Raw genomic sequence first — 23,535 nt, forward strand, 5'->3', positions numbered from 1 at the left:
AAGCAAAATGACGTAGAGAATGTTTTTCCAAGCCATCATGTTACGATAAAGGAAGAAGAGAACTCAAATACTTCTAATGAAGAAGTAAAGGATGCTCCTACAACATTAGATGATAGCAATCAATCCACATGAGCTGAAGCAAATCAACCTCAGTACACATAGGAACCCCAAGCAACATTTATCAACACGTCTCTCACTTTCGAAGAAAAGAAACAGCATCTCAAACTTCTGTCTGAATATGGAGATGTCTTTGTTTGGGCATACAAAGAAATGCCTGATTTTGATCCAAAAATTGTGGTACATCACTTAGCATTGAAACAAGGTGCTTGACCTGTTAAGCAAGCATAAAGAAGGTTTCATCCTGAGCTTATCCCTCATATATAAATTGAAGTCAACAAACTCATTGAAACAGGTTTTATTCGAGAGGTTAAATACCCATCATAGATTGCAAATATTGTCCCAATTATAAAACAAAATGGACATCTTCATGGTTGTGTTAACTTTCGTGATCTGAATAATGTCTGTCCAAAAGAAGACTTCCCATTACCAATCACTGAGATTATGGTAAATACAACAATAGGACATAAGGCACTATCATTTATGGATGATTCCTCTAGTTACAAATAAATAAGGATGTCACCAAAGGATGAAGACTTAACTGCCTTTCGAACCACAAAAGGAATTTATTACTGCAAAGTAATGTCTTTTGGTTTGAAGAACAATGGTGCTACTTATTAACGTGCAATGCAGAAAATTTTCAATGATATTTTGCATAAGAATGTCAAATGCTATGTTGATGACATGATAGTAAAGACCAAGTTCAAAAAAGATCATTTACAAGATTTGAGGGGCGATATTTCATCGTCTTAGAAAGTATCAGCTCAAGATAAACCCTCAAAAGTAAAGTGTGTTTTTTTGGCATCACATAAAGAAAGTTCTTGGGGTTAGTAGTTCATCATCAAGGTATTGAAGTAGATCAATCGAAGATTGATGCTATTCAAAATATCCCTCAACCAAAAAACCTACATGAGGAGATTACAGGGTTGTCTCACTAATATCCAATACTTTATTTCAAACCTAGCCAGTCAGTGTCAGCCCTTTAATTGCCTAATGAAGAAGGATATACCATTTGAATGGGCTGAGGTGTGTGACAATGCTTTTGAAGGAATAAAAAAAAAAATGTTTGCTTAATCCACCTATTTTAGGTGCTCCTATACTTGGGAAAACATTGCTGTTGTACATTGCTGCACAAGAAAAGTCCCTTGGGGTATTGCTTGCACAAGAAAATGAAAAGGAAAGAAGAAGCCTTATACCACTTAAACAAAACTTTTATAGGAACTAAGTTAAATTATTTGCCTATAGAAAAGATATGCTTAGCCTTCTTCTTCCCTATTAATAAATAGAATAATTACATGTAGGCACATACAGTTCCTCAGTTGCTAAAGCTGATCCTGTTAAATATGTCCTTTCAAGGCGGGTCTTGTCAAGGCATTTGGCAAAGTGGGGAGTCATCCTTCAATAGTATGACTTTGTGTACATCTCACAAAAAGCTATTAAAGGACAAGCATTGACAAAATTACTATCAGACCAACCAATTTCGTCAAATTGGGCGTTTTTAGATTCTCTATGGGGCATATTCTTTTGCACTTTGTTCAAAATAACATTGTTGAGTACCAAGCCTTGATTATTGGGTTATTGATGGCTACAGAAATGGGAATTTCACACTTAAAGGTCTATAGTGATTCGAAATAAATGATCAATCAGCTTCTATCACACTACAACATAAAGAAGGAAGATTTGATTCCCTATTGTAGATATGCTGAATAACTTCTGAAAATATTTGATCATATAACAATAGAACATATCCTAAGAAGGAAAACGGGCAGTTGGTGAATCTTGTCACTACTATTGCTATATTCAAAAAAGAAACTAATACCATAGATGAGTGTTGCCAATTATTGATGATCAACAGGAAGCATGGTTCAAAATAGCGGTCATGGGTAACATCGGGTAATGATCATTGCTGTCGTGGGACGTGGGAGATGCAGGTGTCATGTAACGGGAAGCGGGCATAACGGTCGTGAATTTGTTACACGCATGCACAACCACGCCAAAATTGAACAATAAGCATGAAATCCATCAATGCATGATTTTTTAATGAATTTTGACTGCTTTTATTCAACCTACAAATGTTTTTCAATAGGTATTATGATTTTTATATTAATTTTAGTGCGCTTTTTACAAAAAGAGTCATTTCTTTAATAGTTTGAACTACTTTAATGGGTAAAAAATGTAGAAATGTAATTAAAATGAAGAATCAATTCATTAGAAACATAAAATTACTAAAAATGAGTCAACACTCAATATACACATACACGAATTTGAAAAATGATTCGTATCAATAGTTCAATACATAAGTACAATATTACAATATAGCACATGTTACCACCAAAAAGAATGATGTCTCTAAAATATATTTAGAGTAAAGAATATCAGGAAATGAAAAATTATATATCTTCTTTTGCTAGCATTTTGAAGGAGAGAGGTGTCACCAATATGTATTTATGTGTGATGGTTAAGGCCCACAAGAAAAACACACAATAAACTTTTTAATTTATTCACTTATTGCAATAGAGGCACTATTTTCCACAAGTCAGTTGATGCCTCTGATGTCCCGAGTAGAATAGTTGAATATTATTTTACATAATTTCCAATTTTGATTGACTTGAGACACTTGATGACTTGTATATTTTTAATTAAGTAGTAGTAATTGTCAAATCTATAATTTCATTTCAGATTTATTGACGATGTGGTTGATGAAATTGGAGAGGAAAATGTTGTCCAAGTAGTAACTGATAATGAAGTTGGAATGAAGGCGGGAGAGAAATTATTAATGCAAAAAAGTCTCAATCTCTACTGGACAGCATGTGCAGCTCATTGCATAGGCCTTATTTTTGAAGATATTGGTAAGAAAAGCAATGTGAATAAGGTTTTAGAAAATGCAAAAAAAAGAGCCTCTTTTATTTACAACCACACGTGGACAGTGAATTTCATGAAAAAATTCACAAATAATAGGGAATTGCTTCATCCTGCCATCACTCGATTTGCCACCAACTTTATTGCCTTTGAGACCATTGTTGGCATAAACAAGCATTGAGGGAAATGTTCACGTCTGATGCTTGAAAAAAGTCAAGGTTTGGGATGAAAAAATCTGACCCAGCATATGATGCAAAGAAGATTATCTTAAGGAAAGAGTTTGAGCAAAAGGCCTCCAATATAATTAAAGTACAGGAACCCTTAGTGAAAGTTCTTAAATTAGTTGATGGTGACGAAAAACCAACCATGGGTTTCATATACGAGGCAATTGATAGGGCAAACTTGGCCATTCAAAAAGAGTGCCGATTCTACAAATATTATTGGAAAATTATTGATAATCAGTGGAGTTTTCAATTGCACCAAGACTTACACGTAATTGGTAAGTGTAAATAAAATACAAATTTCTTATTATTTCAACTTTTAAATCATGCGTAGTTGCATTAAAACATTATTCTTGATTAATATATTTGTAAATTAATTTAAGATATTTTTTGAACCCTCAATTTCTTTATGGTGCCCCACCCTCTTCTAAAGTTGCTAGAGAAGTTATGGATGGGGTTAAAAAAGTGATAACCAAGTCGGTACTTGATATAGACACTCAAATTCGGGCTATTAATCAAGTAAGTATTGGTTCTGTTGAATAATGAATTATTTTAGTCTTCTGTCATACTTTCTATAATATACATATAATTAATTAATTATACTTCACAATCCTCCTTTTTTAGTTGTTGCTATATCGAGATAGACAGGAAACATTTGGAACTCTATTGGCTCAAAGGGCAGTGAAACAAACAAATCCTGATAAATGTAGCTAAATAATGGATGAATGGACCTATTTAATCATTTTTATGTTCAAATTTGACTTTTCAAAAATACACTATATTGACATGTTTTTCTTCAATTATTTATGCAGCCGAATGGTGGATTCATTATGGCATGTGTGTTCATGAGTTACAAAAAATAGCACAATCAGAGTTCTTAGTCAGACCACATCAGCTTCGAATTGTGAACGTAATTGGAGCATCTTTAGCCTCATCCATACAAAAACAAAAAATAGACTAAAGTACATGAGACTACAAAAACTTGTTTTCCTACATTACAACATGAGGTTAAAGTTAAGACATACAATGAGAAGAAGCCAACGAGACATGGAAGATAGTTTTAACCCTATCAATTTGGACTATATTTTCGAAGAAGATGATCATTTGAGTCCATGGTTAGAGGAGAGAGAGGCACCATTACTCGACGATCAGGACAACTCAAATTGGTTAGATGAAGAGGTTGGTGGTTCTACAAAAAGAGGTGATCAACCACCAATAAATGTGCATGATTCAAGTTCAAGTCTTGAACATACACAAAGTGATGATGACGATGGTGGTAGTGGACCTAGTGGTGCTAGGACTGGGGCTGGGGGTGATGGTGGTAGTAGTGGCAGTGCAGAACATGATTATGGGTATGACACAGGGGCATCATTTGTAGGGGATACATATCCTCCTAGTCATTAAGGACTACATGATATACCCGAAAATTATGACTTGGGTATTCCTCCTAAGTACCAAACTTCACAACCCAAGAAGAGTGCTACTAGTGATGACCCTAGTGGGAGTCATGGTGCACAAAGTTAAAGAAGTTGCCGACACCAAGAGCGTGATTCTGCTGAAGATTCAGATGGTGTGGTCCATAGTTTTGGAGACATTGGTTTAGATGATTCATCATCACAATCATATGGATCTCATCAAGCATATCCACCACCTCAGCACTATGATCTATATAATGTGTCTCATCCATATCCTCCTAGTGGGTCAGGATCAAGTGAGTCTTCTTCTACACACTACCTAGAGTCAGCCCTAGCCCTAGCCCTAGCCCTAGCCCTAGCCCCAACTTAAGGATATTATTCAAAAAATGGTCAAGGAGGAGACTATGCACCTCCTATATCAGTTAGATTTTCACCACTAGTAGATTTTTAGGAGCAACTACGAAATAAATGTGAACATGGGTTTATTCAGCTATGTATTTCCACAAGGGTAGGGAGATAATTCTCAATTCCAATCTCAAGATAGAGATGCAGATTATGAAGACCCTCCACGTCATTTTTTTTGGTAGTGACATGCGCTATATTGTAATATTGTACTTATGTATTGGACTATTGATACGAATTATTTTTCAAATTCATGTATGTGTATATTGAGTGTTGACTCATTTTTAGTAATTTTACGTCTCTAATTAATTGATTCTTCGTTTTAATTACATTTCTACATTTGTTTACCCATTAAAGTAGTGCAAACTATTAAAAAAATGACTTTTTTTGTAAATAGCACACTAAAATTAATATAAAAATCATAACACCTATTAAAAATCATTTGTAGGCTGAATAAAAGCAGTCAAAATTCATTAAAATCATGTATTAATGAATTTCATGCTTATTGCTCAATTTTGGCATGGTTGTGCATGCGTGAAACAAATTCACAACCGTTACACCCACAACCCATTGCATAACACACGTGCATCCCGCGTCCCGCGACCGTTACGCGACGTTACCGGCGGCCGCTATTTCAAACCATGATAAAATGACATCCTCTGTCCTTGGTGGTGAAATCCCATATTCAGTTATCTTCCTTAAGGCTCCTTTGTTCTCCCTTCCTCCTCGTATATTTGGTTGTCTTTTGTCAATCTAACTCCAAGAATAGGTAAGTTGGATCCATGTGCTATCAAATTTAGTTTTCTATGTTATTCCTACCTCAAAAGGGATATCGATGTTACAGTCCCAATTTACATCGATTGTTTGTCTCCTCTGATGTCACCTTTTCTGAGCCTACATCATACTACTCTAATTCCTTGAGTTCTATTGACCTTGATGAGTCCTTTCCTCTACCTTCTAGATCTCGACTGATTATTTGTGCCCAATCCTCCTACCTCTTCATCTAGTTTGAGTCCTTATCACTTGAATCATCCCAATTTACAGGTATACACACGACGACTCAAGGAAGGAGAGTCTCCTCCAGCTTCTACTACTAAGCTTCTAGTTCCTTTGTCAGATGATCTTATTTCCCATTATATTGATCCTCCTACAGCTATTCAAAAAGGTAAATGCAATTGTACCCAACATTCAATCTCTGTCTTATGTTGCTCTTCCAAAATCTATTTCTGAAGCCCTATCCCATTCTGGGTGAACTGCAATGGTTGAAAAGATGTGTGCGTTATATGATAATGATACTTGGGATTTGGTACCTCTTCCTCCTAAAAAGTATGTGGTTGGTTGTGGTTCAGTGTACAATGTGAAAGTCAATCTTGATGGTGTTGTGGCTCGTTTGAAGGTCTGCCTTGTTGCTAAGGGATATACTCAAATATACAGTTTGGATTATTCAAACACATTCTCTCCAATCACTAAACTTGCCTCAATATGTTTGCTCATCTCTTTAGCCACTACTTGTCATTGGCCTCTACATCAGTTATGTATGAAGAATGTTCCTACATGGTGATCTTCATGAGGACATCTATCTAGACCAACCACCTAGGTTTGTTGCTTGAAGGGAGTTAGGCACAATGTATTGGCTTAAGAAATCATTACATGGATTAAAACAATCTCCGAGAGCATGGTTTGGCCAATTTAGTGTTGAAGTACTTGAATTTGGCCTCTGGTGGTGTGCAGTAGATCACTCTGTATTTTATTGTCATACTCCATTTGGTAATATTTTTCCTATTGTGTATATAATGACATTGTGATCACCAGTGAAGATGATCAAGGCATCCAGGACCTAAAGTTTTTCCTACAGAGTAAGTTTCAAACCAAGGACTTCTCACATAGAGATCTCACACGAAAACTGTCTTCTCACATAGGAAGTATGTTCTCGATCTTTTAGATAAGACTAGGATATTGGGATCCAAACCTATTGATGCACACATGGATCCCAATAGTAAGTTAGTGTCAAATATACGTGATTTGTTGTCTAACCCAGGACACTACCGAAGACTTGTTGGAATGTTGAATTATCTCACAGCATAGTAGTTAAAAGCGCACCTGAGGCGCGCCTAGGCGCAAGGCGCAGTGAGGCGATGAGTCCGCCGCCTCATAACAGGTGGGGCGAGGCGACCTGCAAGAGGCGACCCCAGGCGAGACGAGGCGCAGTGAAGCGCGAGGCGCAGTGAGGCGTGCCTTGTGTATTTTTAAGCCATTTAAAGGAGAAAAATAGCCCAAGCCAGACTCGTATCCCTTATTCGACTCAAACGAACAGAGCCCTAGCCCCTTTCGACCCTTCGAAGCCCTTCGTGAGTTCGTTTGCAAGCCTTCGAACCAGCCGGAAGCCTTCGCGACTTCGTCTTCGAGCTTCGACCAGGATCGTGAGTTCATCTTCGACATTTTGAAGAAGCACGACCTGCGCAACTTCGTTTCGAACCAGCCGGAGCCCTCGCGAGTTCGTCTGCCTGCCTTCGAAGCAGTCGTGAGTTCGTCTGACTGCCTTCGAGCACGACGTGAGTTCGTCACGACGCCTTCAACACTTCGAACCTATGTAAGTCTTCTTCTTCTTCTTCTTCTTCTGCTGCTGCTGCTGCTTGCGTCCCGCTGCCTGCTGCTTCTCTTCTCTTCTTCTTCTTCTTCTTCTTCTGCTACTGCTTCTCTTCTTCTTCTTCTTCTTCTTCTTCTTCTTCCTGCTGCGTGCTGCTGACTGCTGCCTGCTTTTTTTCTTCTTCTTCTTCTTCTTTATATGTAAGCTTACTGTTTTTTAATTTATAATATTTAGTTTAATTAATGTAAGCTTATAAATTATAACTAATAACATAATATTTATTTTTTTCACAGAAATTTAGCTACTGTTTTTTAATTTATAATATTAAGTTCAATTAATGTAAGCTTACAATTTATAACTAATACATAATATGTATATTTTTTACAGAAATTTAGCTACTGTTTTTTAATTTATAATATTAAGTTTAATTAATGTAAGCTTACAAATTATAACTAATACATAATATTTATTTTTTTTACAGAAATTTAGCTACTGTTTTTTAATTTATAATATTTAGTTTAATTAATGTAAGTTTATAAATTATAACTAATACATAATATTTATTCTTTTTATTGAAATTTAGGTACTGTTTTTTAATTTGTTTGGAAATGCATTATGTAAGTCTTAAATTATAAATATATGATGCATTGTTTTTTCAGTTAGGATACGGGATACCAAGTCTAAAATCTTAAATGGATTCTAGTTCTGGATGTGAGGCCTCGTCAAAGAAAGATCCCGCATGGAAGTATGCACATTTGGAGGATCAAAAAAATAGAAATAATTTGACCTGCAATTTTTGTGCTAAAGTCACAAGGGGAGGAATATTTCGAGCAAAACAACACATTGTCGGAGGATTTCGAAATGTGAAAGAATGCTCTAAGTGCCCTACTCATGTACGTGAGGAGATTAAAGAGTATATGTTGAAGAAAGATATGGAAAAGGAGGAAAATGAGTTATTGCCCGACTTTGATGATATAGATCATTACGGTGAAGATGAAGAAGATGAAGTTCAAGAAATTGACATTCGTGGCAAGAGAGTGTTTACTAGTGATGGAAGTAAAAGATCATACCAATCCAACTTGAAGAAACCAAAACAGAAGGGGCCTATAGACTTGTTTTTTACTCCCGATCCAAAGAAAGCGATTCAAGCTAGGAAAGAAGGGAAGATGAAGCAAACATCAATAAATGAAGCGTGCAAAAAAGAACTTAGAAAAAAGGCAATGGGAGATTTTGCTAGGTGGATGTATGATGCTGGGATACCATTTAATGTTGTACGTTTGAGCAGCTTTGCAGTGGCACTTGAATCGATTGGACAATATGGTCCTGGAATAAAGCCACTTAGCTATCATGAAGTGAGAGTTCCTTACCTAAAGGAGGAAGTCAGTCGAATGAAAGAGTTGTTGAAGGTCCATAAGGAGGAATGGACAAAATATGGCTGCTCAATTATGTCTGATGGTTGGAGAGATTCAGTTGCTAATAAGGACATAATCAACTTTTTAGTGAACTCTCCAAGGGGATCAGTATTCATCAAGTCTATTGATGCTTCTAATATTGTCAAGAATGCAGATAGAACGTATAGATTACTTGATGAGATGGTCGAAGAAATTGGAGAATCAAATGTGATTCAAGTGGTAACTGACAATGCGTCAAACTATGTTGCAGCAGGTAAGAACTTATTTTTAGAACTACTTTCTATAGTGTATATATTGTTTATTTTAATATTTTAATGGCTTCATTCCTTGATTTTTCAACAGGGAGATTGTTGGAAGCAAAGAGGCCACATTTATATTGGACACCGTGTGCTGCTCATTGCATTGATTTAATTTTGGAGGATATTGGGAAGATGCCTTCAATTCATGCAACTTTGAAAAGGGCAATTTTTTTGAAAGGCTATATCTATAATCGTGTTGGCGTTGTCAACTTGATGAGACAATTCACTGGAGGAAAGGAGTTGCTAAGACCTGCAGTTACAAGATTTGCAACTGCCTTCATCACTCTTCGTTCAATCCATCTTCAAAAGAATAACTTGAGGAAGATGTTTACTTCTGAAGATTGGAATACTACTAAATGGGCAAAGGAGGCGGCTGGCAAAAGAGCAGCTACTATTGTTTTGATGCCTACTTTTTGGAGTACCATCGTCTATGCTCTTAAGTTAACAGGTCCACTTGTTCATGTACTCCGTTTGGTTGATGGGGAAAAGAAGCCTGCAATGGGATATATTTATGAAGCAATGGATAGGGCTAAGGAAGCCATAGCTAAGGCTTTTGGTGAGAGAGAGGATAAATTCAAGGAGGCATTTGAAATTATTGATACGAGGTGGGGATGCCAACTCCATCAACCGTTGCATGCAGCTGCACACTACTTGAATCCAGAATTTTTTTATTCAAACCCCAACATTTTGCAAGATGAAGAAATTATGACGGGTTTGTACAAATGTGTTGGAAGGTTACTGCCAACTATTGAAATGCAAGATAAAGTTTCAAATGAGTTGGAAAAATACAATGCCGCTAGTGGCGTCTTTGGAATTAGTTTGGTAGTGAGACAAAGGAAGACAAAAGCACCAGGTAAAGTGGCATTTGTACTACCTCTTCATTTTTGAAAATTATTTTTGCTATTTACCTAGTAGGTATTCATTTAAAATTTATTTTATAACAGCGCAATGGTGGATGGCATATGGATCAACAACTCCAAACTTGCAAAAGTTTGCTGTGAAAATTCTTAGCCTCACGTGTAGTGCTACCGGCTGCGAAAGAAATTGGAGCATATTCCAACATGTAAGTCATTAGTATATCATGGATTAATTATTAAAGAACAAGAACTACCAATCTACTGCTTTTTAGAATCATTATTAACCATATTACTTTAAACTTTTTGCAGCTTCATAGCAAAAGGAGAAATAGGCTATCCCAGCAACGCTTGAATGATTTGGTATTTGTGAAATATAATCGAACTCTGAGGCGTCGATACGACAAACGTGACACCATTGATCCCATCCTCCTGAAGGACATTGATGATAGTAATGAGTGGTTGATTGGTAGGATGGATGGTGATTCTGATGAGGATGATGAACTTGTGTTTGAAGATGATAATTTGACTTGGGATTCTGTTGCTAGAGCCGCTGGACTAAATAACCCCCCGCATCACACTAGATCAAGAATAAGTACAAATATGCCATCATCGTCTAAAGGAAGAGGAAGGGCTTCATCTAGTAGTGCAACCACTGCTAGGGGTCGGACCACAATGTTGGAACTTGTAGATGAGGATGAAATCCAAGTGGATAGTGCAGAGGAGACGGAAGAGGAAAAAGATGTTGGAGAAAACAGTTCTAATGATGAAGAGGAAGATGATGATATCTTCACCGACCTAGTTGATGATGAGTGATGAGTGATGATTGAGGAGGATTTTTAGATTTTATATTTTGAAATCTTTTATTGTACTCTTTTCTTTTGATGTTGAACTATGTTGAATTGTTGAGGCTTTTGGGCTTTGTCTTGGCAATTTTATTAAATTTCCAATTTTTTTATTGAATGTTTTGACATTTTAAATTCTAATATGACTAGATATTCATATGTTCATATATAAATTACCCCAAATAGATATTTTACACCATTTTAATAATTGTGCGCCTCACCTTCGTGAGGCGCGCGCCTTCGCCTCGCGCCTCGCGCCTCGGCTTCAAAGACCCTTTGCGCCTCGGCTCGCCTCGCGCCTCTGACTACTATGTCTCACAGCCACTCGACCAAATATATCCTTCGCAACAAGTGTTGTAAGATTCTCAATTCCCCGAGAACAAGTCACTAGGATGCAAAAACTTGCCCTTTGAGATATCTCAAAGATGCACCAGTGAGAGGTCTCTTATATCAGGATCGAGGTCACGTGTATATCCAAGGATATACAGATGCAAATTGGGTCCGATTGCCTTCCGACCGAAGATCCACAACCAAGTACTATATTTTTTTTTTTTTATGGTAATTTGATGTCTTGAAAAAGTAAGAAACAAACTATGGTGGCCAAGTCAAATGTTGAATCAGAGTATAAGGCTACAATACACACTACATGTGAACGTGTTTGGTTGAAGAACAATGTTGAAAGAACTAGGTTTTCCACATTCTTAGCCTATGTAGTTGAGTTGTGATAATTGAGCTGCTATTCATATTGCCTCCAACCCCATCTTCCATGGGCAAACAAAGCTAATTGAAACTGATTGCCACTTTGTTTGGGAGAAACTTATACAAAAGCTCATTACAACCACTCAAATGAAGTTTGAGTTTAAGCTAGCTGATTTATTCACTAAAGCAAGGTAGGAGCATATAATATATATGCTCCAGCTTGAGGGGGAGTGTTAATGGTTTAGACATTTCGCATTATTATTATGCATTAGAGTTATGTTAGTAAGTGTGAGTGAGTAAGTGTATTATGAGTATTATGGTCATTGGTATTATACTTGACATATGTTATAAATAGAAGGTGAGACCTATCATTAAGGTTAAGTCTTCCATTTTACCCCAATTATTCAACACATATGTCTAGAATCAATACACTGGGCATGCCCTAACAATATCCAAATTGCCTACCAAATCTGTGAGGACTATATGATTCTACCAAGTACCAGTTGTTCCTTCACAATGTCAAGTAGCACAAACAAAGGTTCACTAAATAATCAAAACCATCATTCCTTAGGGGTTTGTTTGCTATGCCTACCAATTCAACATCATTGACTTCTTTTGATCTAGTTAATTGCCAAAAAACAATTGTGAGATGTTGGATTACTTTCCAATTGGAAATAGGACCTATGCTTATATAGTGAAAATGACCTCCATAAGCAAATATAGGTGGTCTTGCAGAAACACATTTCGAAGTTGTATGGACATTGAAATAAGCATCCATCCAAGCATACACTTAATGCCTAGGAAGTATAATTGGGCATTCTCCGAATCCCTCCTCATATGTAGATATTTGATTAAAACTATTGTAAATGCTCGCCATGATAGGTATCGCTAAACTAAAGCATATGTCGCGAGCCATCAAACTAACAACTTTAAAAGTTTTTGGTTGAATAAAACTACTATTGATACATAACCAAGTTGATAGAAATGTTGCAAGATACACTTCATCTTCATTATCAAAATCAACACCTAGGCCGACAGAAACAAAATCTACCTCAGGAGTATGATTACGAGGCTAAGACATCCAAACAAGATACAAAACTCAAGGTGTACACTAAAGAGTCATCACAAGTCCCAGGCAAGACAAAAAGGTTTTGGTGACAATAGTGCCCATGAAACCAAAACTTGATCCTTGATTGAGATAGTTACCCTATGTTTGGTAGAAAGGAAGGGGTCGTCATCTTCTTGTCGGGCACAAAGGTAGCCATATAAAAGAAACCTATAGCTAAAAGGAAGAACATGATTGCTGGAATCATCAAACTGTCAATCTCTTCAAGACTTGGAGTTACCTTGTCATAAAGAAATCCAGTGATGGGAAGTCCCGCTAAATTTCTTAAAATCCCACAAATAAATTGAGAGCTCACCATCAATGATTTAGAGAGAGTTAGTAGTGGACCACCAAGCCTTACAAAAAGTGCAAGCCACATAAGGACAGTGGTAATACACAAATATAAATGCTATGATGGCAAAGTAACACCAACTTCCTCCAAAACATTCTCGTTCTGCCCAAGAACAAGTTCTACCCACTCCCAGTATCCAACAAAAGAAATAAAATAAACTTGCAATTGGATTCCTTCCCAATGGATTTGCTGCTCGAAATGGCATTGTCCTAGGGTCAAGGGAAGATCTCTTGTTTCCACACATCATGGTGGCTAGTCTGGAGTTTCAACACATTCTTTGGCGTTTTTCTTGAGTTTTGTCTTGCTATTAATGAAACAACAACTGCATCTACTTTTTCATCCAACAACTCAAATGATAAAGGTTGAAAAATTGTCATTCGACCATCCTTGAACAACTTCCAATCACAGAGGTGTGATAAGGACATATAATAGCATCTTCCTCCCTTTTATGAGTGTTACCACAAATCAACATGATGATACACAAATTACACTTTTCTTAAAATGTGCGTTTTGAGAAAAAGGATATTCTTCGGATGGTAACATTGCTGCTCTCGCACCTTGGTCATGTTTGACAATTTTCCACTGCAATATCTACGCATCCATACATAAAGAAAACAACACAATAATAAATATATAAAAAAGGATGAAAATAAGTCTAAGAGTTGAGCTGGGAAAACATTGGCAATTGGTCGGCAATAGGTCATTGGTAACCATAATATTCAAGTGCGGGTAAAATTGTATTATTAAGATGATGTGCCAGGACAAGCAAGTTAAGAAGACATCAATTATCAGTCGGCAAGCAGTCATTGGTAATTACAATATCTAGGTGAGGATAAAATTGTATTACCAAGACAACATGCCAAAAGAAGCAAGCCGGAAAGACATCGGTGATTGGTCAATGATCAATCATTGGTAACTACAATATCTGAATAAGGATAAAATTATATTATCAGGACAATGTGTGCCAAGAGAAGCAAGTCAAAAAGACATCAGTGATTAGTCGGCAAACGGTCATTGGTAACTACAATATCCAGATGAGGGTAAAATATATTACTACAATGATGTCTTAAGAAAAGTAAGTCGTGAAGATATTGGCGATCAATCGGTGATAGTCATTGGTAACTACAATATTTCGATGAGTAAAACTGTATTACCAAGATGACATGACAAAAAAAGCAAGTCAAGAAGACATTGGCAATCAATTAGCAATCGGTCATTAATAACCACAAATCCAAGTGAGGGTAAAATTATATAAACAAGACAACATGCCAAAAGAAGCAATTCGGGAAGACATTGGAAGTCAGACAGTGATTGGTCAATGGTAATTACAATATTCAAGTGAGGGTAAAATTGTATTACCAAGGCAACGTGCCAAGAAATAGAATCGAAAAAGTAATCCGGGAAGATTTGTTAGCGATGCATCTTTGGAGACTTAACAAAAAAAAATTATATTATAAGTATAAGATACCGAAAAACTGTGAAAAAACATACCTAAAAAGATCTAACACTCTAGAATGGAAAAGTGCACAAGAAAGTTACGCCCCAAAAGAATCATGCGAATGTCTTACACAAGATTGTCAAACTCGTGAAGAAAGAAAAATTACTTCTATAATTGAAACAACATAGATAAATTTCTTCAAGGTGCTTCCTTAAAATTCTTAAAAAAATTAAGTGTTACATGTATATATATATATATATATTAGTTAATGGGAGGTAGAATATTGGTGTGCATTTGTGGAATAAGCAAAACTTTAACCGAAGGAAGAATTGAAAGATGGTATATATGCAATCATGTGATGCCATGTTTGGCATCGTCATCACTCATCATCATTGCTTAATGATGCATACATGTATCATGACATTCAAAGGTCAAGCAAATATTATGATAATGCTTGAACGAGACATGGCAAGTATACATAGGGAAGCTTTACCAAATGGAGCAACTGCGGCTTATTCAACGAAAAGTAGACTAGGGTTTTATTTAATGTGCAAAGTGCAAAATGTGGGGTGGCCGAAAGGTACACTAAAGGGCTTTGTAATATTAAAAACCATTAGGGTGGCAATTTAGACTCCTTGTAAGTTAAAGGAATAGAACATGGGCTATTATATATGTAGTGTAAGCTTTATATAAACCTCCAATGAATAAATATATTCAGCCCACTAAAAAAAAAAAAAACTCTTAGACCCATTTTTACTACATGGCAAACCTGTGCACAATCTAGTCTTGTAGTGGGGGCATTTGCAGGCATTGAAAAAAATATAAATGTCTATACTTAATTTAATTAGCCAAAATAAAATAAATTTAACTATGATCAGTTACTTTAAATCATTTTCAGACATTAAAAAATACATAAATATCTACAATTAATTTAATTGATCAAAATTAGTAAATTTATGGCTAATTATTTTAGTAGGCTCATCCAACTTTAATTCTAATCCATAAATACTCTATGACCTTTCTCAAGTGGGGTCGAAAGAAAAGAACAAACAAGAAGAACTTGGAGAGAAGGCATACATTAACCTAGTTTTTGCTCCTCAGCAATTTCTGCAATCAATAAAATTCAAAAAAATTTAGATCATACCTCTACAATCCATTTTCTGCTTGAATATCCATCATCTGTGATCAAGCTTGCCCCCACAAAGATCGAATATAAGTCCATCTTCTGATAAATTGCTAAATTTTTCATCCAGTAGATCGCGGCCACCTAATTCAAGAATACACTAAGATCCCTTGAATCTATATATATCCAACTTCTATCAATCTTCAAATTTGTAATTCGAAAGATCCACACCGTCTTGTTCAAAAACCCACTCCCTTGGCCTTCGAACTGGTAGATCCACTTGAGATCAAATTAGAGGAACTCTTAATTCTTCAATGTAAAGAATAAAGAGAGAATGTACATTCTTTATATAATACAAAATTAAATATTTGTACAAAACTTTATTGTCATAATTTCAAGGCACAAATTTTGTTGCTACAACTGGTCTTCAACTAAAATAGGTGGATATGTTACGGGAACCATTTATGCTATACATGCAACCCCTAGAAATCCATTTCTCAAGTTTCCATTTATTTTATACACATATTGTTTTAAAATTGGAGATAGGACCTCTAGAGTTTTGGAGAAGATGATTGGAAAAGAACTACCCCCTTGCTTGTTTCTTTAGTTCCTCATTTTGGGTTTGAGGTCATGATTTGGAGCAACGAAAATTTAATATTTCTCGGCAGTTAGCACATTCTTTGATAGATTTCCCCCTCCATTTTCTTTGGACAAGATCCAAAACAAAGTCTCCTCAAAAGAAAAGGCTTTCACTTGGACTCTAATTCTTAACATAATTAACATCAAGGATGTGAGCAGAATGTATAGGCCGCTCAGTCCAAAGATTTGTTGTGGGTTAAGGCTTTGAAGGAATGAATAATCACTTTTCAAAATGCAAGGTTGTTACAGACCTAACTATTTGATGTGTTTGGGGAGTCATTGGTTTCTCGAGCTAAAGAGGGAGAATATTTATAAAAAAAATACAAATAAAAATAAAATTTACTAGAATTACAAGGATTCAAGGCAATCAGACTTCCTAAAAAAGTAGAAGAAAATAAAGAAATAAATAAATACAATAAAAATGAAGTCCTTCAATCTGACTACACATCAACCAGCTACAGCCTGGAAAAGAAATCAAAATCTTAGAGAGAGAGAGAGAAACCCTAGGAGGCAACACATTTCCCTAAAAGATTATAGAATACTTTCCAGCCAAATACACCAAATAACAGCATAAACAGCAACTTCCAAAGAATTTTCCCTTCTTTTTGATATCCAAGGCCCTTGAATATCTAAAGAAAAAAACTCTCCAAAGAAGAAGGCACCCCAATTCTACCAAAAAGCACCAAAAAGCCTGCTCCAAATGCCCCACAGAAAAGGCAATGAAAAAATTAATGCTCATTCATTTCACTGCTTGAAACAATGAATGCAAATATATTCAGACAGCTTTAGAAGGTCTGTAACCAAAAGAAACATTAGTATTAATCACATTAAGAACAGCAGAACAAATAAGTTTTAAGGGGTTTGGTGACAATGTGCTTGTTTTACTGTTTTTTGGATGCTGTGGGTAGCAAGGAACAATAGGGATCTTTCTGCATCAGTTTATTCCACCGCCTCTATTTCGGGATAAAGTTGTTTTTACAGCTTCTGTTTAGGCTTTCTCTTCATGTGTTCCTGGGAGTACTTTCAAATTATTTGGAATAGGATTGGAGGGAATTCTTCTGTAATATTTTTTATTTGTTTTAGGAGGATACCTTCTCCTCCCTTTGTAATTTTTCTCCCATTAAATCATGTTTTACATCTAAAGAACTCTTTATTTCTCAAAAGGCTCAAACAATTCTCCCAGACACCTCCCTCCCTAAAAAGGCCTACATTCCTCTCCCTCTCCTAAAAAACTATTCACTCTCTCACCTCCCTCTCCCCACCCCCGCCAAAAAAAAAACCAAAACCATCTCTTCAACTCCCCTATGCTTCCCTCCCAGCCACTTCCCCCTCCTCATCTCTCCTGATCATCCCACAAAATTCATCAATTAACATCTCAAATTCATCTTTTGAAATTTCAAAATTGAAACAAAGTATAAGAAGAAGAACAAGAAAAAGGAAAATTTTCCTTGTCTCTTGTTCTCTAAATGATATATTTATACTTTGAATTATTGTTGCTTAAAGTGAACAATTTTTTTCCTGCACAGGCACAGTCTGCAGAGGTGTGGTCCATTGCCAATTATTAAGTATTCCCCCGCAAGCAACCCAACAGCTGAGCCTAAAGCGATATGAGAACTACATCAAGTATACTTAAGTGACAAAAAATGAAAAACAAATCATAAGAAAAACATTTAAAAAACAAATAGAAAGGCATACACAATAAACTTTGTAGAGGATTCCCCTGCAGCCGATCCACAACAAGCCTGGTATTTCTTTTTTGACCCACATGGGCAGATCTTATTTCTTGGGATTTTCTGCAGCAACCAAAATGAAAATTAAAACGTTGAAGAGCAAAGCACAAGGAGAAACCAACTCAAACTGGGGAAGCAAAAAGGATTTCTCAGTTTCGTTCAAAAAGAAAACCTTGTTATCTTGTCCGGAACTGCAATCATCAGAATTTTGTATAGTACTGTTACTAGGACAATCCTGCTTGTACTTATCATTTTCAACTTCCTCTTTTTGTTGCTTACAATTTCCACTTTCGCTGTCAACTGGATAATTTTAGAAATTAAAAAAAAAAATAAGAGATTGCTAAGTAAAAAAAAAAATGCATGAAAGAGAAGCACTAAAGAATGTCCACCATGAAGTTTATACATAAATGTAGCCTATTTATCTTCCTTCTTTACAAATTATAAGTATAAATTTGAGAACAGAAAAACATTGGAAGTGTTCTTGTTCAAAAGGAAAACAGGTTTCTAAGATCAAATCAGCCTCATCCAAATTCGTATGGGTTAGGACTAGACAAGTTTGAGAAATCAGATAAATATTGGAAAATTTATGGGCTTGTTTAGTTGTCAAAAACATTTTCTGTTTTCCATAGTTAGTTTTCCAAGGGATTATAAAAATTTTAGCTTATATTTTAGTTTTTCAAGATTTGTCCTTAAAATGTAGAAAATAAAGAGTTTGTTCAATTGTGTAAAAAAGTTTTTTTATCTTATTTATTTATAGATTTTAAAATAATTGCAAAAAAGACAACTTTTTTTTCAATTTTCTGAAAATTATACAAGGTAATATTTGGAATTATATATTTTGGGGCTTGGATTTATGTGCATTTAGAAGAAACTCAGTACATAATCCAAACAAATCAGAGTCCAAGATTCAAATCTCATGCTACCAAATACAAAGTAAGAAGTCATAAATCTAGAAAACAATTTAAAAAAAATGTTTTCCAACTTCTCTATATAAATTTAGAAAATTGGAAAATAAGGTGCCATTTTTGTAATAGTTGGAGAATTAGACATGGAAAAATAAAAATATTTTCACAAACCTGTATTATTGTTCATTTATTTTATTACAAATGTTATCTAATTTTTTGTAATTCTTTGGAAAGTTAAAATGGAAAATGAAAATTATTTTCTATGACTAAACGTGCCCTAATTGATTATCCCTGTTTGTTTTCCCTTATGAATATGGAAGTGATTTAATGCCTTGCCCAATTGACATGCCCAGAAACTTAAAGATGTTCATTCAATTGGCAATTGGCATACTACTTCAAAAAGTTGTAATCCATGAGACATGCAGTTCAACCCAATCACCTTTGAATAGAAAAATCTCATTAATCACAAATGCCAAGCCAATAACCAGTCCAATGATCTAAACATTCAGCAAGAGGGTTACAAGCATGGTTCAAGGGGAATAGCCACTAAAAAATATCTAACTACCTCACAACCAGCTGGAGATGCAAAACACACTATTATATACTTCATTTAATTGGGCTATACTTCATACTTATGAGTAACAAAACAAACTATTTTTGTGGGCACAGAAATAATCATTCAAAAATAAAGTACAAAAATTAAAAAAATAAAGTAATTCCTATTACTAGTTAGAGTATGATAAGACCAAAGGGTGTTATTGTAGAGAAATTAGGGAAATTGAAAGGATGAAAAATAGAATGAGAAAATAAGGTTGATCACTTCGAGGGGATCTACCTCCAAACTAGCCTAAGTCTATTGATTTATGTTATTGCTTGAATGAAAAAGCCTTGTAGGGTTACATTTATATAAGGTAGGGAACCCTACTCCTCTTAGGAATGTAAAATATCCCAATCCAAGTCCTTAACGGACTCAATCCTAACTGATTTGGAAATCATAACATTAAATTAGAAATCCCAATCCTAACATTCCTCCTGCCTCCTTCAAATCTGCTTTGTCCTCAAGGCTAAGCAGCAATAAACTTTGGGAACCTCTCTTCCAAGGATTGATAAGTTTCCCAAGTTGCATCTTCGACTGGTAAATGAGACCAATGAACAAAAACTTCCATGATGTCTCGACTCCTACACTTGACCACTCGGCGATCTAGAATTGCTTGTGGTTGCACAGTTGCACTTGACCCTCACCAGTAGGTGCAATATCAGGCAAGCGGCACTACACAATAACTTGCTCCCCTAACTTATTTTTGAAACAAGACATGAAAAACTGAATATACCTTAGAACCTATTAGTAAGTCGCCTCAAGGCAACAAGCAACATGGCCTATACGTTTCAAAATCTTATAAGACCCATTGAACTGAGGAGACAACTTCATTGAAGAATAAATAGTCACAAATATCTGTATATAGGGTTGTAGCCTAAGAAGTACCCAATCTGCCACTAAGAATTCCCTTTCACTGTGGTACTTATCAACTTCTTGTTTCATACGAGCTTGAGCCACAAGAAGATTTTCCTAAAGGAGCTAAAGCACTTCATCATGAACATGTAAGACCTTGTCAACTTGATCAATTCTAGATTATCTAGTTGAATATCTAGCAAGAATAGGCAGAGCTCGACCATAAATAGTCCAAAATAGACTCAACTTGATGGAGGAATGATAACTACTATAGTACAACCATTTGACCCATGGAAGCCATCGCGCCCAATCCTTCAGTTTGTTGCTAGCAAAGCAACGAAGATAAAGTCTCCAAGCACTTGTTAACAACTTAGGTTTGCCCACCTAATTGTGGATGATATGCAGTGCTCATATTCAATTGTGAAGCTCCTTCCAAAAGTTGCTGGCAAAGACTTAGTTACGATCACTGAAAATAGACCGAGGAATTCCATGCAACTTGACAATGTTCTCAACAAAGTATGAGCAACATATGTAGTAAAATAAGGGTGAGTTATAGCACAAAAGTAAGCATATTTTGCGAAACGATCCACAACAACAAAGATAGTAGATTTACCATGAGAAGATGGTAGTCCCTCAATGAAATCCATGGAGATATCAATCCAAGCTTCTTTTGGAACAAGAAGCGGCTATAGAAGGCCTAGACTTGCCACTGTTTCCCCTTTCTGTCATTGACAAACATCACATTCTACCACAAACTTTTTTATTTCACCCTTCATTCCCTGACAATAAAATTCCTAAGAAATGCGCTTGTAGGTTCTAAGAAATCCAAAGTAACCTATAGCCGGTGATGCGTGTAATTCTTGCAATATGGTTTGCAATGTGGGTTGAATCACGCACTAGTAAAACCCTCCCCATATACAATAAGTTTAAAGAGTCCCAAAACAGTTTCAACTTGTTCAATGAGTCGAGAAAGTGCATCTACCACCACATTCTTGGCCTCTTGCTTGTAAATAATCTCATAGCCATAGTCCAATAACTTAGTGACCCATTTCTGTTATTCCATGAAGAGATTTGTTGCTCCAAAAAATACTTCAAGCTCTTGTGAATAGTTCGGACTTTGGATTTTGAAATGCAAGCCAATTAAATACGGTCTCCACTTTGTAGTTGCATGCACAATGGCTAGCATCTCTTTATCATAAATAGACATTCTAATGTGGGATGGAGAAAGAGCCATACTGGTAAAAGCAATGGGGCGTCCATCTTGCATTAAAACTGCACCAAAGCCAACTCCCGGTTCATCAAAATCAATGATGAACACCTTGTTGAAATCTAGCAAGGCAAGAACTCATGTGTTGGCATTGTGCTTAAGCTTGAAAAAGGCTTGTTCAGCTTCCTCACTCCATTTGAATGCACCTTTTCTAGTAGAACAATCAGTGGAGCACTAATATATCCATAATCCTTAACAAACTTGCAGTAGTAACTAGTCAACACCAAAAATCCTTGCAGCATTTTGATTGTTTGTGGAATAGGCTAGTCTATCATCGCTTGTATTTTAGAAGGATCAACTAAAACACCTTCTTGGGAAACAATATGCCCAAGGTATTCCATAAGTGATCAAGCAAAGCTGCATTTAGATTTCTTGACAACAATCTGATGCTCACAAGTCACAAAGAGTGGTGAGTACAATTTGCAAACAACATAAATGATCTTCAAGAGATGTGATATACATCAAGATATCATCAAAAAATACGAAAACAAACTAACGTAAGGTCAGAAAATGTCATTCATGAGACTTCAAAAGGTGCAAGGCGCATTGGCCCAAAGCCAAAAGGCATAACCAAGAACTTGTAATGGCCATCACAAGTTCTAAACGCAATCTTCTAAATGTCATCCTCATGTACCTGAATCTAGTGACAGCCTGATCCCAAGTCAAGTTTAGTGGACTGCTAGGCACTTCTCAACTCATCTAACAACTTATTCACAACATAAATAAAATATTTATCCTTCACAGTGTTCTTGTTCAGTGCTCGAGAATCAGCACACATCCGCCAAGAACCATCCTTCTTCTTCGTTAATAAGACGGGAGAAGAATATAGTTGACACTTGGTTGAATTATGCCAGCCCATAATTCTGCATAGTAAGTTTAACCTTCATATACTTGCTCTAACATGTCAAGGTCCTTCCATTTGCAACCTTCACATCAAACTTTTCACATTTCCCCATAGGATAGGCTAGCCATTTAGCAATTTTAGCGTCCATGAAATTACTAGTGCTACCTGTTTCAGTTAAGAGAGTAACAGGTTGGCGTTTTAGGAAGCCATTAATTTTCATGTTTTGAGGATTAGCATACCCAGCTAAAGCATAAACTCAAGAAGTGATAGATTCATCATTATCATCAGATTCGGTACCTTCATGATCTGAATGAGCGCAATCATCCTCAACCTTTTTTGGCTCCTCCACTAGTTCAATCATCAAGAGTTGTCCCTTTTTGCAACATTGTCCCCTATGTCACTTCTTATCACAATGCCAGCACAAACCCTTCGTTGCTTGCTCTTTAAGTTCCTCGTAAGTCAAATGTTTGGCAGGAGGATTGCGAGGAGCAGGTGGTGTGTTATTATGGTCTATGAACACTGTCACTGCTCCAGGAGACTCACCAATGGCTTTCAATAACACCAACAACAACTATGGGTTACCACGAGTGCATGGTCGAAAAAATTGGATCTTTGGGCAAAACACATGCCCAACAGCTTGATATTATGGTCATTGGAAGGAATTAGAACATTGAATCAAAATCACAGAAAATACCACTGTTTCAGAACCAATAAGCTCAATAACCATTGACAAACAGCTTTGGGAAGCATCATACAACCATTCCTCAATGCCGCACATGAGCAATTAAAAAAGGTGAGATCTTTGGACAAAAAACATCATGAAAACACTTCACTAATATGTTTATAGAGGGATTCAAGCACTGCTGGATGAATTCAGGCCAATAACATGCCTAAAATTGGCTTCATGTGCAGGCATGTGGGGTCGGGCCTGGCAGCCTTCGACCGGTGCGTAAGGGCATGTGGGGCACTATC

The 23,535-nt window shown here is 36.1% G+C and overlaps 2 protein-coding genes across 9 annotated transcripts in view; one reads left to right on the forward strand and one right to left on the reverse strand.

Annotated features, from left to right (window-relative positions):
- The window catches only part of LOC131166948 (OVARIAN TUMOR DOMAIN-containing deubiquitinating enzyme 7), a 50,411-nt gene that overhangs the window by 8,898 nt on the left and 17,978 nt on the right, over positions 1-23,535 (reverse strand). For 6 of the 8 annotated variants that reach the window (XM_058125631.1, XM_058125614.1, XM_058125658.1 and 3 more), the window contains 2 exons: positions 18,270-18,397; positions 18,063-18,160 (listed from right to left, as the gene is read on the reverse strand). In XM_058125631.1, coding sequence (XP_057981614.1) covers positions 18,063-18,160; positions 18,270-18,397 — 226 coding nt within the window. Of the gene's footprint in view, positions 1-15,749; positions 15,996-18,062; positions 18,161-18,269; positions 18,398-23,535 lie in introns of all 8 variants that reach the window. The other 2 variants (XR_009139917.1, XM_058125642.1) reach the window with 2 other exon arrangements.
- LOC131166975 (uncharacterized) lies at positions 10,046-11,169 on the forward strand. The gene is made up of 2 exons (XM_058125679.1): positions 10,046-10,375; positions 10,479-11,169. Exons 1-2 carry the CDS (start codon positions 10,268-10,270, stop codon positions 10,980-10,982), a joined length of 612 nt encoding a protein of 203 aa, XP_057981662.1. The 5' UTR covers positions 10,046-10,267; the 3' UTR covers positions 10,983-11,169.

This window comes from Malania oleifera, chromosome 1, assembly GCF_029873635.1.
Source record: "Malania oleifera isolate guangnan ecotype guangnan chromosome 1, ASM2987363v1, whole genome shotgun sequence".
Taxonomy (NCBI): Eukaryota; Viridiplantae; Streptophyta; class Magnoliopsida; order Santalales; family Ximeniaceae; genus Malania; species Malania oleifera.